Below are 19,796 nucleotides of genomic sequence, written 5' to 3' on the forward strand. Positions count from 1 at the left end.
GACAACGGAATGCGTCTCGGGGAAATAAGAACGACAAACGGGTCACAGGGCCGAAGGTAAAAAAAAGCCCTCCAATTGCTGCCTTATCGCGGGAATTGACATTGATTGATTTCTCCTAGGCGATGTGATTCTGCCGAGGGATGCATTTCCAAGTCATTGTAAAATGAAGAGAGAGGAAAACAATCGAATTCTTCGCCGTTTGACTTACTCACGTTTTTTTTTTTACTATAGTCATCGCCTTTTAGACCGATGGAAGAAAGTCTTTCTCGGAGGTGAATGAATGACGTAACTTTTGAACCTATCAGGTGTCGAATTAAAACATAGTTTGGTGGTGAGACTTATTTCGATGCGTGTCATCATGTCAGAACCAATGCGTTATGAATGATGGAAGAGGATGAAAGGATGATATCTAACGCTCTGCTCAATATCATATTCGACATGAGAAGGCTTAAGTATCTCGACGATGTGGAACCATAATGGTGGATGGGAAGGATTCTCGCAGAACTGACTATTTTAGATTACTTTTTCACCAAGGAATACACCATCAAAGTAATTCAAAATTATTTGCTGCCGTTTTGGCACCAGAACCTTTGTGACCATGGCATGACTCACTGAAAAGGGAAGCTTCAATGGGACGACTCAAAAGCATTCAATTTTCTGGGTCGAAAACATCATCGTAACACTTACTTTCACAATAAACGGAAACCAAATCGACAATCCAATTTCTAAATTATAATATCGACATTAGTTAACACGTGGAGCCCTGAATTGTTATTGCTGCGCTTCTCATTCATCCCGCATCAAGAGCGTTTGCACAATATCAGTGTCGGTCCCAGCTCCCGAAGATACTTATTGTAAAACTAGGAAATAATCTGAATTCCGACTAGAAAGTAGTTACATTTTGTAAAACATCCGAAAACAAACCATACCTATTTTCATTTTCTTACTATCTGACCCGGCAAACTTCGTACCGCTCAAAATTTATTTTTCGTTATCACATTCACGTTTTCTTACTAAGCGCTATTCATGGGTCCAATAGCAAAACTGTTCATTGATTGATCTTCCAATCTACCCTTGAAAATTACCTGTCACTATAAAATTCCTAGTACTTCTACCAAAACTCGTCATTATAAAATCAGATTATTTTCAGACACAATTCTCGTTCAAGATTTTTCAACCACTTGCAAATAACATATTTCTCCGTTACATGGAATAAATGTTTGATACAGAAAATATGATATAATAAAGACAGCGGACTAAATCGGACAATTCCTCTCTCGAGTTTTGCTCTTATCGACACATTCGGCGATCCATTTTTTATTATTATTGTTATTATTATTATTATTTATTTATTATTATTATTTATTTCTTTGTTCATCTGACAAATGTCACAATGAATATAAACATTAAAAACAAAACAAAACATTAAAAAACACGAATGCGACCAATCCTATGACGAAATCTGGTAGATGACTCTCCAAACTCGAACAGATCTTCTACTATCGAGAAAGCACGAATCATTCCCGTTACGGGTTCATTATGACCAAAACTAGAACGGTGTGTCGCGGGCTGTAAAAGGCTTGTTGAGCGAAGAACTCTGGATGGCGCACGCATATTGATGCGGGAAAGCAGCACGGGTAAGTCAATTTCATCGTTGAGTATCTTGGCGACGAGCGTACATTGTTGATGTTTCCGTCTTCGCTCAAGAGTATCCAACCCTAGCAAGAGACATCTGTCAGGATAAGGCGGAAGATTCTGAGGACAGCGCCATGGCAGGGAGCTGAGATCACCACGAATAAACATTTTCTGTACTCGTAGTTTATAATAGAAGTACTCGTATATAAATAGAAGACGATATATGAGTGCGTTTTATTAGCCTGTCGAAAAAGTCCTGCGGTATTTCCGCGAAGTGTCGTTGTAAGCGCGTAGTTCTAGTTGTATTCATTGTCCTTGACAGTGTTTTGTTTGGTTAAGTCGTTCGTGAGTTATAGTGTCGCAAATATGGAGCAAAATAAAGAGAAAATCCGACATATTTTACAGTACTACTATGACAAAGGCAAAAATGCATCTCAAGCTGCCAATAAAATTTGTGCAGTTTATGGACCCGATACAGTTTCCATTTCCACCGCACAACGATGGTTTCAACGTTTTCGTTCTGGTGTAGAAGTCGTCGAAGATGCGCCACGCTCCGGAAGGCCTGTCGTCGAAAATTGCGACAAAATCGCTGAATTAACCGAGAAAGACCGGCATAGTAGCAGCCGTAGCATCGGCCAAGAGCTGGGGATAAGTCATCAAACCGTTATTAACCATTTGAAGAAGCTTGGATTCACAAAGAAGCTCGATGTATGGGTGCCACACACGTTGACGCAAAAAAAAACATCTTTGACCGTATCGACGCATGTGAATCGCTGCTGAATCGCAACAAAATCGACCCGTTTCTGAAGCGGATGGTGACTGGCGATGAAAAGTGGGTCACTTACGACAACGTGAAGCGCAAACGGTCGTGGTCGAAGCCCGCTGAAGCGGCTCAGACGGTGGCCATGCCCTCATTAACGGCCAGGAAGGTTCTGCTGTGTGTTTGGTGGGATTGTCAAGGAATAATCTATTATGAGCTGCTTCCCTATGGCCAAACGCTCAATTCGGACCTGTACTGCCAACAACTGGACCGCTTGAAGGTAGCACTCATGAAGAAGAGGCCATCTTTGATAAACAGAGGCCGCATTGTCTTCCATCAGGACAACGCCAGGCCACACACTTCTTTGGTGACGCGCCAGAAGCTCCGGGAGCTCGGATGGGAGGTTCTTTTGCATCCGCCGTATAGTCCGGACCTTGCACCAAGTGACTACCATCTGTTTTTGTCCATGGAGAACGAGCTAGGTAGTCAGAAGTTAGCCACAAAAGAGGCCTGTGAAAATTGGCTATCCAAGTTTTTTGCCAATAAGGAAGCGAGTTTCTATAACAGGGGTATTATGAAGTTGGCATCTCGTTGGGAACAAGTCATCGAACAAAACGGCACATATTTGACTTAAAACAGATGATTGTAACTAATTTTATAAACAAATGAAAATTCAAAAAAAAAATACCGCAGGACTTTTTTGACAGCCTAATATCACAATGAAATCTATTTCCACTTTCGAACGAAGATCAATTTCGTTAGCGCAAACATCAAATGAACTAAAAACGCTTGTCAATATGTAATTGTAGAACATGCAGAAGTTTTTGTTTCATTTGTATGGCAGTTCCCTTGTGTCAAAACAACATAGAAACATCTATTGCCTCCTAAAACCTCCATATATCAAATTTGGTTCCTTTTGCTTGATAATTTCTTAAGTTATGGAGAAATTTGTGTTTCATTTGTATGGCAGCCCCCTACTTATAGGGAAGGGAAGTGATATCCAATCACTGTACAAATGTTTCGTGCCCCCTAAAACTTCCACATGGCAAATTTGGCTCGTGTTGCTTGATTAGTTCTCGAGTTATTCAGCAACCCCCCTCCCCTCTCCTCCTCTCCTGTAGAGAAGGAGTGGAGTGTCAAACCACCATAGAATCATTTATTCCTCCTAAAACCTCCATATACCAAATTTGGTTCCGTTTGCTTGATTAGTTCTTGAGATACGCAGAAATTTGTGTTTCATTTTTATTACAGCCGCCCTTAGAGAGGGGGAGGAGTGTCTATTTACCATAGCAACTTTTCTTGCCGCCTAAAACCTTCATATGCTAAATTTGGCTCTATTTTCTTGATTAGTTCTTGAGTAATGCAGAAATGTGTATGACAGCCCCCCCCCCCCCCCCTTAGAGAGGGGGGAGGAGTGTAAAAGCAGAGAAGAAATCATCTCGAGTTAATAAAGCATAGTTCATCTTAAATCTGGACGCACTGTATATTATACCACAGCGCTCCTAGTGGTCGGATCTAGAATATTTTGACAGCACTTTGTTTTAGAATGTTTCCTCTATCAATGCTGAAAATTTCATTACGATTCGTTTTGTTTTAAAAAAGTTACACGTGATGGAAGTCGCGAAACGAAAATTAATTTTGGACACCCACGTCAAAAACCCGACGTGGTCAGGTTCAAAAATCGCGAAATCGTTGAAAATGGCCAAATCGACCGTGTGCAGCGTTCTCAAACGTTTCCGTGAGATGCATACTATCGATCGGCAGGTTCATATCAAGCGTCATAGTGGAACTAAGGATCGGAAACTGCATTTGAAGGTGTTGAGAACGATCAAGGCAAACCCAGGGCAGTCGGACTATGACATCGCCAAAAAATTCAATGCCGACCGGTGCACCGTCAGAAGGATTCGTCTGCGCGAAGGAATACGATCTTATCGGGCCAGTAACAACCAAACCGGACATTGAAGCAGAATGTAGTAGCCAAAGAACGTGCCTGGAAGTTATACAACAAGGTTCTAATGAAGTACGGCGGATGCATCCTTATGATGACGAAACGTACGTGAAGATGGATTTTGGGCAGCTTCCAGGCCAAAAATTTTATAAAGCCACTGGTCGGGGTGATGTCCCCGGCAAGTTCAAATTCGTTTTTGCCGATAAGTTTGCAAGAAAGTGTTTGATCTGGCAAGGTATTTGCAGCTGCGGACGAAAAACCCCGGTTTTTGTGACGAATAAGACCATGGACTCCAAAATGTAAAAGGAGGAGTGCCTGAGAAACGTATTCTTCCGTACATTAGATCTCACAAAGGACCAGTAAAGTTTTGGCTAGATTTGGCAAGCTGCCACTACAGCAAAGAGGTACTACAGTAGTATCGAGACAACGGGGTGGATTTTGTCGAAAAGGACATCAACCCACCCAACTGCCCTCAATTCCGCTCTATCGAAAAATATTGGGCAATTGTCAAGCAGAAAATGAAGAAGAATGGTAGGACGACTCGGGATGCAACAGAGATGAAGAGATGGTGGAACAAAATGGCCGCTGAGGTCAGCGAACAGGGTGTCCAAACTATGATGTGTGGTATTCGCCGAAAAGTTCGAGATTTCATCAAAACCACATCGGAATATTTTTTTTTGTTATTTTGCATTAACTAGCGTCATTCATTAATACTTAGTTGAGATTTCTTAAGCCAAATAACACGCCTTGAATGTAAACCGAGAGGCAAGCTCTAGAATACGCGTGACCACAGTGCAAGTCGAAGGAAATTTCTCTGACGAAAAATCCCCTCGGCCAGAACGGGAATCGAACCCGAACTCCCGGCATGATAATGTGAGACACTAACCACTCGGACACGGGTGCACTTTAACGGAACTAGGACACAACACTTAAGGTGGCCGTACACTGTTTGCCCGGAGGTCAAATATTTGATATTTTTTGACAGATAAGGTTTGATTTGATATTTGTACAAACACTATTTTGTTTGCCACTCTTCAATTTTCAACAGTGGTAAACAGTTTCAAACACCGAACATGGAAAAAATCCGCTGAAATATTCAAGGTAACCTAACCATGTACCGACAGGTTCGAAGAACAAACTGAAAAAATATTTTAGACATCCAATAATTCAATATTTGCTTGTCGTGTTTTGTGTAGAATATATTTGATCAGTACACGTTGACCAAATTTTATTTGTCAAAAAGAGTCAAATATTTGGCTTCTGTCAAACAGTGTATGCGCACCCTTATAATCCTTACAAACAAACAAAGAGGAGCTTCAGGAGCGTCACATTCAAGGAATGGCGAAGAAATGAATTGAAAATGCGATGGTATTGTGGTGTTTCCGAAGAGTTTAGTGGGAATCCTCGTGAAATTCCTGCGGGAATATCTGGACATGGACATGTTTGTAAGGATTATAAGTGTTGTGTCCTAGTTCTGTCACGTTTCGTAGGTGAATAGTGATAAATGCCCTTACGTTAGGACAACATTTAAATGAAGCAATATTAAGGTACATGACGACTTTGACGCCGCAGTATTGCTTGGTGCTCTGATCATAAAAGCATTTACAACGCAATCATTTCAGTTTCATAACGACGAAATTCGATGTGTTAGAGGCGTTTCCAGGGTTCTACGATGGGAATATACAAGTTCTGAAGAATGCATTTCGTACCCTAAGGGTAAAATTACTCCGTAAGAAAATCACAGCTTCAGAAAACAAGCATTTACATGTCTCAAAAGAATTGACGGTTCGCTCGCATTTCGGGCGCTCCGATACTTTGTTTGTAACGTACTCACTATGTCTCACTTCTCGGCAACTGTCGAGTGATTTTTTTCCTGAATATAATCAGAACAAAAACAAGCTTCGAAATCGGCTCTGCAACGATACGATGAATGCTATTTTGAGATCAAAAGATTTGATTAAACACCGTGGCGGCAACTCGAAAATTTAAAAAATGATAGTATGCAATTTAGATTTAAAACAACTATGTATAAGCATCATCAAACACACGTTTGACTTGAAAATTATAAATGTAGTATTTGTAGTAAATAAATGAGTATTTTTTTAATGCTAATAAATTATTTTTTTCTCAACAAGGAATATTTTCGATGGTACAGATTTTTGAAAAAAAGACACAGATTAGAAAGATTTTTGACCCCTTTGCTGCCGTTCTACGCATAGTTGTCCCATGTTCCAAAATCAGCAACTGAGAAAAACGCAATCAAACTTTTCTCGCATAAATATTTGTCTACCGAAAGCTTTAAGCATTTCAATTTAGCAATACACCGGGTTTTTTATGAGCACTACACTATTGTTTAATGAAATGTGATGAGATCCCCTCACTGAATCAATCATGCTTGATTACGGGTTTAAAAATTCATGGTGGGACTGTTATTCCTAGAATATCAACATGGGACAATTGAACTTGATGTTGTTTTTTTATATACAATATTTTTTTTGTGTTTTTCCGAAAGATTATGCATAGTAACATCGTTTTATGAAGAAATGAGTGATCTGCAACACCTTCGCAGAATATAAATTTCATTGTTATTAGACATTCGCTAACAAGGTGTACATGGGTTCTGGTAATTTTTTTCTTATTTGTTTGAGAATTAGTTCTCTCTTCCAAACCAGAAATGATTGCATTAGCCCAGCTGAAAGAGTGACATGAAATTCTTATACTTGAACCGATTTATTTGATATGGATCTGCAAACAGAGCCATACATCTATTTCCATACATCCCGAAATATGAGAAACAAATCGACTCATGCAACCTCAGTTAAGACTACGTTAAGAAATTATGTAGCTCAAGCTTGTTCTTTAGGGTTCAATGTCAACATGTTGATAGAAACGGTTAAATATAATCAAATAAATTAGGCACATGAATGAATCGCTCGGAATGTAAATACTAGTCGTTCTACGTTCTAACATCTGGAATTCAGTTTTGCATGGCTAGCTAGTATATACCGGTGCAAGTCGGAAGATCGTCAAAAAAGGCGAAAAGTTCCCCAGAATGTTAATCACACCCAACATTCTCATCCGGATATGTATGTTTTAATTTACCGTGACCCGTCGCGAAAAAATCCACTTGAACCATTATCATATCAATACGCGTCCACATTATGCCGAATGATGCCGATCGGCCTGTACCAGGCGACATTTTCGGTTCGTTATGTAATGTGGACGCCCCATCGGGTGCACGAAGCCGAAGCCCTATCGGATGCACGAAGCCGTCACGAACACACGAAGCACAATGTCGTCAACGCTAATTTACTTCGTTTTGCTTTGGTTCGACTTTCTCGAACCGGACCCACTTGTTTCGGGTTGGGTTCGGTTTGATTCGAGTCGGTTTTTGGCACGTCGACAAGCCCGGGCGGTACGACCACATTTAGTCGGCTTTACCGGGCGGCCAAGGCCGATTGACGTGATGTAGACGCGTCTTCATAAGACTTGAATGATACATTTTTGTGAGATGAGGGTGTAAGGTATATACACAGAGTTAAAAACAACAATGTAGTCAATTTATGAGTTTACGAATTGTGAAGCAAATTAGTAAAATATATCCATAAAACAACATGACATGAAAAAGAATTCACTTCAAACATCCATAACAAAAAAAAACGTTGTGATGATGCAGTTTTAAGATCCTCAGTATGGAATATGACCAACGTCAATCACTTTCTGAAGACGCTTGGACATGCTTTTCACCAATGATGCTGTAAAGTACGTGTTCTTGTTCGTTTCGCTAGTTTTGTCCACATTATTGTCCAGAACAGCCCATATATAATTGATAAGGCTCAAATCTAGACTTTGATCTGGCCATTCCACTTAGACTTTCAAAAAGCATTCGTTTTTTTGTCAGTATGTTTAGGATTATTGTGCTGTTAGAAAATTGAGTCTTTGCCTACACCGGTTTCCGGATTCACGAAGATTTTAAATGATAGTGTCTGAGGTATAACTGAATCTATGTTAATCACAGTAGTTCAGTATATATATATATATATATATATATATATATATATATATATATATATATATACTGAACTACTGAACCGATCAACATTAAAATTGGGTTTTTGGACCCGGGGAAGGTTTTCCTGATAGTTTGAGATAGGGGTGGGGGGTTGCTTCCATACAAATTAAACACAAATTTTTACATTACTCAGGAATTAATCAAGCAAATGAAACCAAATTATACATATTGAGGTTTTAGGGTGCAAGAAATGTTTCTATGATGGTTAGACTCACCACCCCCTCTCTAAGGGGGAGCTGTCATACAAATGGAACACAAATTTCTGAATTACTCGAGAATTAATCAAGCAAACGAAACCAAATTTGGCATGTGGAGGATGTAGGATTCAATAAATATTTCTATTGTGGTTAGACACTCCTCCCGCTCTCTAAGGGTGGACTGTCGCACAAGTGAAACACAAATTTCTGCATAACTCGAGAGCTAATCAAGCACAATTTGGGATGTGTGGGTTTTTGGGTATGAGAAATGTTTCTATAATGGTATGACACCCCTTCCTTCTCTGGAATGCAGAGGGGGTCCAATAAAAATATTACACATATTTCAACCAAAAATATTCCAGCCAAACATGAGAATTGAATATTCTCGGAAAACTCTGAAGGAAAAAAGGAAAATTCGGAAAATTAAATTCCCATATGTTCTACAATTACATAGTGACAAGTGCTGTTAGTCCATTTGATGTTTGCGCTAGCGAAATTGATCTTTGTTCGAAACTGGAAATAGATTTTAATGTGATGAAACGTACTCCTATATCTTCTTCTATCTATACCAAAAAAAAGGATCGCCTGATGTGTTGATAAGAGCAGAACTCGAGGAAGGAATTGTCAGATTTAGGACTGTATTTATTCTATCATATTTTCTGTATAAAACATTTATTCCATGTAAAGGAGAAACATGTTATTTACAAGTTGTTGAAAAATTTTGAACGAGAATTGTGTCTGAAAATAATCTGATATTATAATGATGAGTTTTGTTAGAAATACTAGGAATTTTATAGTAAAAAGTAAATTCAACGGAGACGAATAGAAGATCAATCAATGAACAGTTCTGCGACTGGACCCATGAACTTGCTCATATTAAGAAAACGTGAATGTTTGAAGGTATAGATAACAAAAGACAAATTTTTGGCGGGACGAAGTTTGCCGGGTCAGCTAGTTATGCTATAAATTAAGTGATAGATGGAATTACTTTGAATTGTACTAAACCTGCGAACATCGGCTGTTATTATGCCGTCATTATGTTTCCTACTCCGGCCCAGGCAAAGCAGCCCAGACCATGATGTTTCCACCACCGTGCTTTACCGTAGGATGTAGATGACAATCTTGTAGCGATCTCTCCTGATTTTCTCCAAACTCTCACTCGTTGTTTTTGATTAAAGTTCACAAACCTCGATTCGTCAGTCCACAAAACATATTTCCAGAAAGATACCGGCATTAAACTGACGATGCCAGTGTTGCCAGAACTGGGCATGCCACACATCTTCTCTATTCTCAGAGAAAAAAAAAGAATTGAATAAAAGAAAGACGAAAAGAATAAATGCGTGTTGATTTTGTTTTTGAACATTTGAACCACCTTTAGGATGTATGAGCTTATTTATGACGTTTAACTAACGAAATATTGAGTCAAGTTCTGTTCTCCATACGGTCGTCCCGAGCCGTACTTGTTCTGCGCTTCCGTCCCGATCCGCAAATAATTTTATTTTCATTTTTACACAGCGCTATCGTCACGATCCGCACTCTTGCACATGTTCCAACAAGAAAGAAAAAACTTAATACAAATTCAAAAACACCAGTATGGTTCACTCGTGATATTAAAAATCTTAAAAACAAAAAACAAAAAGCTCATAAAAGATACAAAGCAAGCGAAACTTTGGATAATTTAACCATATACAAAGATATTTGTAAAAATCTTGATACGAAAATATCATTACAATATGAAAGCTATATTACAAGGATAGAAAATAATGTATTGGCACTTAGTTGCTATTCAAGCTATTCAAGTTGAATTTTCTCAGTCAGAGAAGTTCTCCTGAAATAGTGAATGAAACCCATGGGATTAGCTTCCGCATTAGTTTTTGGTTCCACAACTTTGAAGATGGGATTTTTATGGTTTGGGGAGAATTTTCTCAAAAAGGCCTGGTTTAGATAGCTTACCATCGACACGAATGAACAGTCAGAGGTGCAACGAAGTACTTCAGAATCATTTACGGCTGTTTTTGCATCAAAAACAATGTGATAATTGGGTAATTTGGCATCAATTCATAAAATCTGGAAGGGCATGGCATGGTTTAATGAATAGGGGCTTCAGTTTCTGGACTGGTCAGCTTGTTTACCAACTCAAAATCCTGTCAGGAACTCATGAGCAATGATCGGACGAATAGTAGATGCAGCTTACCAGCAGTATGAGTGATTTGAAGAGCTTAAGCGAGCAGTATCCTCTGCGTAGAACGAGATATCCACTACAACATGGCGCAGCTTGGTCGTAGCCACACCGAATGGGTTATTTGAACTGATTTAGAACTAAAGATGACCTACGAATAATAAACTTATTGTAATTCATGTTAAATTGGCGTTAATTTTGTGAAGGAGTGAGAGTTTTTCCATCTGGTTCTATAGTTATGAAACACTGGAATTATAGTTTTTTGAATGTTTCGCGCCTGGACACAACAATAAAGTTGAAATGACCAGTCTTATAAATGAATATAGTTATAGTAATTCATTATTAATACAAAATACATGATACCTCTAATAATTGATTTTCATAAATATAGCTATAATATATTCATTAAGTATATTGTAATTGTAATGTAATGTATGTAATTGTTGTCTACTATAGTTTGACGAAATAAAGAAATTTCAAACTTCAGTTTCAATTTGTACCCTTAAAATACCCGTTCTAGTAAACTTTGCCTGCAGTCGCAGTTTCTTCGATCGTTGCTTTTATGTAGAGACACGCCCCCTATTTTGTATCGAGTGATGCGAGGTGACGTCACAGTATTCCTGAATTTTTTTTTTTGGCAGACTTATCTCACTTCTTAACTAGGCGAACCTAGCCAGAATTTTAACCTGCCCCCGGGCCTCTGAATGCCAAAGGGGGACTAGGCTCTGCGGAATGCACGTATCTGCATGCTCATGCTGTTTTAGTCCTGACCGAGGACAATCGCGCAGGTGCTAAGGATGACCGACTTTTGGATGCCAGCCAATTCCTTCTCGATGTTCAACACCTTTTGCGCTTTTGCGCCGAAGTGTCTTCGGGACAATTCCAGTTCCAGAGAGAACGACTAAAGCTCCACGGCCAATGGTCGGTACTTGCAAATTTTGCGACCGTGGGTCTCCTCCAGATTCTGGTTCAGTAGAATATCGACATCGATGATGGTGACTTTGCGGTCGCTCTTGTCGTAAACCATTATATCTGGGCGGTTGTGGTGGATCGAGAGGTCGGTCAGAACAGTGCGATCCCAGTACAGCTTGAAACGGTCATTTTCCAGGACAGGCGCAGGCAGGTACCGGTAGTTTGGTACGTTGTCTTCCAGTAGAGCACATTGGAGCGCCAGTTGTCGATGAACAATACGGGCCGCCAGTTGTTGTGGCGCTCGGTGTAGGCTGCGTTGGCCAAAACGGGACAGCCTCCCATAATGTGCTCTATGTTTTCACCTGGTTGATGGCACATCCGGCAAATGTCATCAACATCTTGATGCCAGACGTACCGCCTGCAGTTTCTCGTCGGCATTATCCTGTCCTGGATGGCTATCATGTCGGCTTCTACTACTGAAGAGAGTCCACCACGCGTTAGCCACAGATTAGATGCGGCCTTGTCGACGTGTGGCCTGTCCAGTTGATAGGGGTGGGCACCATGCACTGCCTTCTTCTTCCAAGCTGCAATCTTCTCCTCCACTGTCTGCAGATTGCAGTTGAGTTGGTACTCCGCTTGCGCCAAGTGCAGAGCGCTGTATCCTCTGTCAGCGGCGCAGACAGCCCGGTATAGCGCGTTTTGGTTGGCGCGTTCTGCGAAGTACTCGCGCAGTTGTCGTACCTGGGCAACACACAGTGCAGAAATGTCGACGATTCCAAGTCCCCCTTCTTTGCGTGGTAGTGAAACTCTCTCCAGTGCCGATTGAGGATGGTGCATTCCGGCCTCTTTGAATGCTTTCCACATCCTCCTCTCAAGGTCCTCTAGGTCAGTTTTGCTCCATTTGACTACACCAAAACTGAAGGTCAGCAGGGGAACCGCGAATGTGTTGATCGCGCGTACCTTGTTCCCCGCGTTGAGGAAAGTCCTCAGGACACAGTTCACTCGACTCATGAACTTGTCTCGCAGCTCCGCCTTGATATCGGAGTGGCGAATCCCGGTGATCTGTCGGAATCCAAGATATTTGTAGGATTCGCCACGAACCATGTCTTGTATAAACTCGCCGTCATAGACCTCGTAGCCTCCGGATTCGGTAAGTTATCCTTTCAGCAGGTGGACACAGCGGCACTTGTCGAGGCCGAACTCCATGCAGATGTCCCTGCTTATATCTTCGACAACCCGGATAGCTACACCTAGACGCTGACGTGAATCAGCGTAGACCTTGAGATCGTCCATGTAGAAGGTATGGGTCACTTCTTCGTTGGCGCCGTCCCCATACCTTATCTTATAGCCATGAACGTTCATATTGAGCATCCTACTGAGGGGGTTCAGTGCCAGACAAAACCAAAGCGGGCTGAAAGAATCGCCTTGGACTAACCCCCTCTTTATCTGCAACGTTCTAGACTGCAACACATTTTCCCCATCACTGAGGTGCAGAGACGTACTCCACTGCCTCATCGCATGCTGCAGGAACCTAACGCCGACGGGATCAATTTTGTAGAGCTCCAATACCCGGACGAGAAACGAGTGAGGTATGGAGTCATAAGCCTTCCTGTAATCGATATAGGCCATGCTTAGGTTCCGCTGGTTATAAACCGCCTGGCCGACTATGGCTGCGTCGATGATGGCCTGGTCTTTGCAGCCATGCGTATTTTTTCTGCATCCTTTCTGCTCTTCTGCGATGATATGGTGTTGTTCGCAGTGGGCAGAAACTTTGGCGGTTATGATGCTGCTTAATATCTTGTACAGACTCGATAGGCACGTTATCGGTCTGTACTTTGATGGGTTCAATGTGTTGCTGTCTTTCGGGAGGAGGAATGTGACGCCACGGGAGGCGAATTCAGGAAGGTTGTGTGGGTCACGTAGCACCTTGTTGAAGCACTCAGCTATCTTTTGATGTGCGACGGTCAGCTTCTTGTGCCAGAAGTTCTGAACACCATCGGGGCCCGGTGCTGCCCAGTTCCTCAGGTAGCGCGAGGCTTCGCGGACATCGTTTTCTTCGGCGATGATAGCTGGCATCTCTCCAGTTTCACCACAACTCTCCTCCTCCCGTCTTAACCACATTTGCCCTTCGCGATGTTGTACTGGGGTTTCCCAAATACCAGCCAGGAAGTTTGTCACATCGCTAATATCTGGCAAACCTTCGCGGTAGTCGGGCTTCTCGTCGCTAATGTGGTCGTAGAACGCCTTTTCGTTATCTCTGAACATCCGATTTTGTTGTTCACGCTTTGCAGAGTCAGAGTAACGTTTCAGCCGTTTTGTTAGGACGCTCAATTGCTGTACCAGTGTGTCGAGTTTTTCCGTCAGCTAGTGAGCTCCCAGCTGGCGAAGTTCATTAGGCCGCAGCAACTTGGCGACATAGTTTCGCCGATCTGCTGCCCATTTTTATACGCCATCAGTCTTCCAATTGCGGCGCGCTTGTTTAGGATCCGTTGCTCCAATCTTCTTCGACATGGAGGCTCACGCCTTTCACGGAGATGTTGGAGCAGTCCGCCTTTTGGCCTTATACGGTATCCTAAACTTTTGGCGGTCGCCACAGCAGCTCGTGAATGAATTGAGCCGTACTGAACTTCGTCTCGACACATCGCTTGCTCTGTTGTTCCTGGAGCTTATTTCTCTCTGCACCTGCTGCTTGATCTCGTCGATTTGCGTTTGGGGGAGCATGCTGTTGCGTACTATCGCTCTACACCTAGCGTTCATCGCGTTCTGATCAAGTCTCCCGACGAACTCGGGATACGCTTCCTCGAACATTGTTAGCATCCGAGAGCGACCGCTCCTGTCCGTCTCCAAAGCAGTGCAGATGTAATAGGCGCGGATCACGAATTCGTTCATTTCGTGTGTCCACATGATCCGGCGCCTAGTGGTACCCACGAATGTGGACGACTGTCGTCTGACAGTCACAACACGCCTCGTAGGCGCAACGTTTCTTGGGTGATGTCGATGGCTGCTGTTTCCGTGTGGCGGTAGCTCTTCAGGTTGAACCCGGCTGGTGGCCCGCTCTTGCACCTCGCCCTCCAGCCGCTGGCCGCTCGCTCTTACGCCCGTTCCAGGACCAGCTCCAGTTCGGGGACCCTCCTCGGGCGATCGCATTCTAAGTATTCTTCGTGAACGTAGCTCCATTTTCTGGGTGTATCTCCTTTGCCCGGGAGACAGCGGTTTTGGAAAGGTATATTAGAGTCCCACCTTGCCAGAGGAGCCTTTTCGGGGCGCCGCCCTTAACATTGGGAACAGACGCACCCCTAAACCTCCAGTGACCCGGGAGAGATATAGCGCTCTGACTCGCTCGCACCCCCTCACTTAGCCACTTTCGACACCCGTTCTCGGAGCCAAGACCAGGTGTGTGTTTCCAGTTCACGCCCGATCTAAAAATGTCGTCATATGATCTTCGTGGAGGCGTGAGATAGGAACATTTGAGACCAATAGTTAGGCTCCTACCCTAGTGTTGATCCCCATTTGAGATTTTTTTTTTTGATGTGGCTATAGTGGTCATAAGATGAGATTTTAGGTGGTATCCTCTTCTGTTATCGATTTGGCTATCAAATAGAACCGAAAGAGGTTGAAAAACTAAGTCATCTCACGTCACTCGCGACGCAGAAAAAGGGGACTTTCTTCTACCTATATAACACCTTAACCGCTGATGACTCCTTCCATGACTGTTCCTTTACAATCACATTGTGTTATTTGGGTTGTTAACCTTCACTTCAGTTAAAAAAAAAAAAACCTATAGATTTCTGTCGAATTGCGATAGAATTTTCAGAAAACAAAGTAAAATCAAACGGCACACAGCATATCAACGGTCGAGATTTTATTCTACACCATCATCATTGGGGAAAATCCCGTGGGGTAATGGCCGATCGTCTGCAGCATGGTATCCCCCACCGGTCCCCATCTCAGTTGGATAAAGCACGATTAATTAAACTGGAAATTACCGAAAATCACGATCCACTATCGTGTGACACCATCGGAATAAATAATTAGTTAATTAATTTCAATGCATCAGCACCTAATTTATGTACGTTCTGCCTTTCTCTGTTGACGTCCTGTCGTCGGTGGCGGACAGTTCTCTAGCATGGGTGGCATAGTCCGCTGTCAATGAGAACGGAGTCCTCTGAGCGCCTTTCTTTTCGGTCTTTCCGCGTGTGTATGCCGAGGCTTTAGACCACAAAAAGCAGTCTAAATATCCACCCGGTGCGAAAGGTCGAAAGTCCTGTGGCTCCATTGGGATAGACATCACCAATAAAAACGGCAGAATTGTCGAAATCCCTCAACGCGCACAAATGGCCTGTGATGTATGGAATCAAATGAACGCGAAAAAAAAAAAGAGTGTACAGACGTGGTAAATAATTTATTGACTTATTTTATCGGAATTTATTTTATTCAATTTCAGATTGGTGATGGCAGCGGTGGTGAAGGCGGCTGCTGCCAATTCATCGCACCTCGCACTTCTTTTTGTCGGCTGGCGGCTTCTATGGCGGCGACAAATGCTATATGCCGGCTGTGTACCATCCGATGAAATCTATGAAACGAAGAGGGAACCGATGGTCAGCGAGGCGAAGGTGAGATTTAGTGTCCTGGGTGCTGTGAACCTTCTGGTTATGAAGCAAATTGGAAATGAATAAAATACTACTCATTACGGAGCTTATTGTATCGGTCGGTTCGTAGCGGAAAAGGGCTTCTCTGGTGTGGGATTATTGATGGGGGTAGCCTTTTCGGAATGCTCCTGTATGTTGAGAATGAATTGAAACAGGAGTGCGATAATGTCGTCTGGATCTCATCGCAAACATTTTTTTTTCTTTCGAACCTCCAAAAAAAAGTCCAGACAAATGTTATAACATTAACTTTTAATAACAAGGACAGATAAAAGTGAAAGTTAGGCAACGGCCCTCGAAGATGCGCAATTAGCTTCAATTTTGATTGTCACGTTAGTCGCACTAAACAAACCATCACGCAATGGACTTGTGAATCCCAGTGGACCTCGTAAATTGCATTCCTCCAGCTAATCTTCGCGTTCTTTTGGCGCTCTTGGCTGCCCCGTTTAACAGAGTTTTTTTTGTATTCCCACACTTTCTTTTCCTGTCATGCAATGTTTAATTATGACGAAATGAGCTGAGCGCTCAGAAGGCTCAGAGCGCTGAAAAAACGCATAGAAAGCTAAACATTCATGTACGCGCTCGACAGAAAGTAAGCTGCTGCCATTTCCCGCAGCACATCGTCACGCTGCAGTTCGCCAAACACAACAAGCACAAAAATTGGAAATACAGTTCGCATCTTTACTAACGACTATGGATCAGCTCCCATGCAAACGGTAGCTCCCACACACCGTTCGTAACTTTGTTAGACGCGATATTTTGGTGCTTAAAAGTTATAACGCTAATAACATTTCTTTGCCGGGAAGATCCAGCCCGAGATATAAGCCCTACCTGCAGCGCATTCGAAAGGGTAGCAAAAATGCAGCCAAGCTTTATGGTCCGAGAAATGAGCTTCTCTTGCTCCATTTCACCCTTCTAACGACACCGGCCAGCTTCCATTCTGGCCCATTACACTAATTTGAGAGCATCCCAACAAGTTATTTTTTTGTGTCTATTTCACAGCGGGCAGCATCCATTTCCTTTCGGTCGGATCGATTGCGATGGAAAAAAATCTGCTGCACTTGAGCTTGGCGAAGGTCGTAGAATCCTCGCGGGGTTTCAGAGCTACACGTGAAGGGCTAATTCTGGGGATCCACGATTTTTTTCTGTTCGCTTGCTGCAAGCGATGGACGACTCGACAATTTAGTAATCTCGCGTTCAATTTCAATGGAGTTGAGTGAGTACCGATTTATGTAAACACCAATTCCTAGGCGCACTGTAAGTGAATCTAATGTCAAACGATTGAATATTAACATTATTTTAAAGGTATTGAATTATATCATCACTTTACAAACATTAAATTTCGTGTTTTGGTGATACCCACACGAATATGTGACATGTCATTGACTACATAATCGCCGCATATTGTTGTAGAAATAGACCAAACATGCCGTTTTGAACGGGACAATATCGTTTTTTCGACCATTTTGAGTTGTCCTGCTTTTGACTGAATGACTGTATAATACCCTGTTGTACTACGATTTATTTGGAAACCTATTCCCTATGCCCCTTCTCACCAGAGATTAATTAGTGACATTTCGAACATTTACAGTTATACGGCAACTTTATTTTGTTTCTCTCTTTTTTTTCGAAATGGACAGTAGTATGGCCGAATACCGGATACCGGATATCCGGCAAGCTTCACGGCCAGATAGCCAGATATTCGGCTTTTTATTTGCAATAAGAAACTGGAAGACACTGCATGTGTGCATGAGGCGAATAAAAGATAACATTTCAGAAGAAATAAACACATTTTTACATAAAAATTATGAACTGTGAATAAATTTTCCGTTTCGAATGGATATCCTTTAATAGAGTATCAAGTTTTCTGCAAAGAATCTTCAGCAGGGTGTTTTTTCTGACAAGAATTCAACTACTTAGAAGGAGATCAGAATTACTTAATTGCAACCTTTGAAACCCGAGGATCAAGTCAGACTATTTAGTTATTGAGTTATTGAAACGTAAACAGTCTTGCTGGCAATGTTATTGGGTATATAAAATATCTTGCGACGAATATTCTGAGAGTAAAAGCTCATCGTCGTCTTCAAGACCTGTTAATGAAACAAAAGGACGAAACTGAACCAAACCTTATACACGAAACTCACGACACACCTTTTGGGACAGTTTCAGTGGCAAATGAAAAAAATTAGCATCTCGTTCAGGAAAAAAAAACCCGTTGCTAACGAAATCGACGAAATGTGAAAACATTTAGAATCGATCGTAAACACGATCCTTGCGTCTGGTGGTCATTAAAATCTAAGCAGTCAATCGAGGGCAAGGATCGCTAGAGTTTATCTTTCGACTCCTTGCAGTAGTATTACAGCGAAGACTATTCTCTGAAGTTGGTCTGGTGTACGAAGCAAAGAGTAATCGGTTGTCAGCATCAACTTCTGAAAATTTGTTATTTATTCTTCATAATTTACCACTGGGTAATTTTGAGTACTGTTCATAAATTAATGTTATGCGTAAATATTAATTTGATGAAAAACAAATCAAACCTAATTTTTGATCATGAATAAATGATTTTGCTATGCTATGATAGCTAGCTAATGAGCTATTTCGTTATGATTTATGTTTTGGAGAAATTGTGGATTTTTTCCAATATCCGATATTCGGCCGGATGGCAAGTATTGGCCGAATAGGCCGGATATCCGTATCAATATTTGTTCTATAGTTTCTTTGATTGACTTACTTCATTTCCGAATGGAAATTCCTCCGAATTTTGTTCTTGAAACATGTTCAAAGTTATGCTAAAAATTGAAAAAATGCCATTATGACAACAATTGGAAAGGCCACCCAAAAATATCAAGTTAAAGACATGCGTATTTCATAAAGGAAATTTTCGTGAACTGTAATACAAAACAATTCGTACATTGTTTTTCCACAATGCTCTTTTTTATTGAAAAATAATGAAATGAATTCAGTTAAAAGTAACACGAATCGGTAAACATATTTCCTGAAATGTTTCTATCAGCTAAATGTAGCGATCGGCGTCATTGTTTACGTTCGTGAAATGTCCATTAACACGTTGAGAGCCCAGAGTCGGTCCCAGCTTCCATATATACTTATTGTTTACATAGAAAATAGTCAGAAATTCTACTAGAAAGCCGCCCCATTTTGTAAAACATCTGAAAACAAACCGTATATATTTTTATTTTCTTATTTGAAACTGTCAGTCCCAGTCAGTCAGCGCTTTTCTACCAAAAAGCTCAACGTCGGCCCCTACGGACCGACGCGGGGCACAACGCGTTTAGTATTCATCCAACTCATCCATGTATCTATATGCGTCGGAAGTTTCCAGAACTAAATTAATTCAACTTTATTGAATGATTCTGTTATCCAGATTAAGATCCAAAACGAAAGCTGGACGTGAAACATTTATTTTAATAAGTTTAAATGTTTAAAAAA

The 19,796-nt window shown here is 41.6% G+C and overlaps 1 protein-coding gene across 1 annotated transcript in view; it reads left to right on the top strand.

The window, feature by feature from the left end:
* The first annotated feature begins 16,155 nt into the window (after positions 1-16,155).
* Positions 16,156-19,796, top strand: part of LOC129768965 (uncharacterized) — a 36,140-nt gene continuing 32,499 nt past the window's right edge. The window contains exon 1 of the mRNA XM_055770920.1: positions 16,156-16,316. Within this exon, the coding sequence (XP_055626895.1) occupies positions 16,242-16,316 (75 nt within the window). The 5' untranslated portion in view covers positions 16,156-16,241. The remainder of the gene's footprint in view (positions 16,317-19,796) is intronic.

The sequence above is a fragment of the Toxorhynchites rutilus genome, chromosome 2 (genome assembly GCF_029784135.1).
Source record: "Toxorhynchites rutilus septentrionalis strain SRP chromosome 2, ASM2978413v1, whole genome shotgun sequence".
NCBI classification, from domain to species: domain Eukaryota; kingdom Metazoa; phylum Arthropoda; class Insecta; order Diptera; family Culicidae; genus Toxorhynchites; species Toxorhynchites rutilus.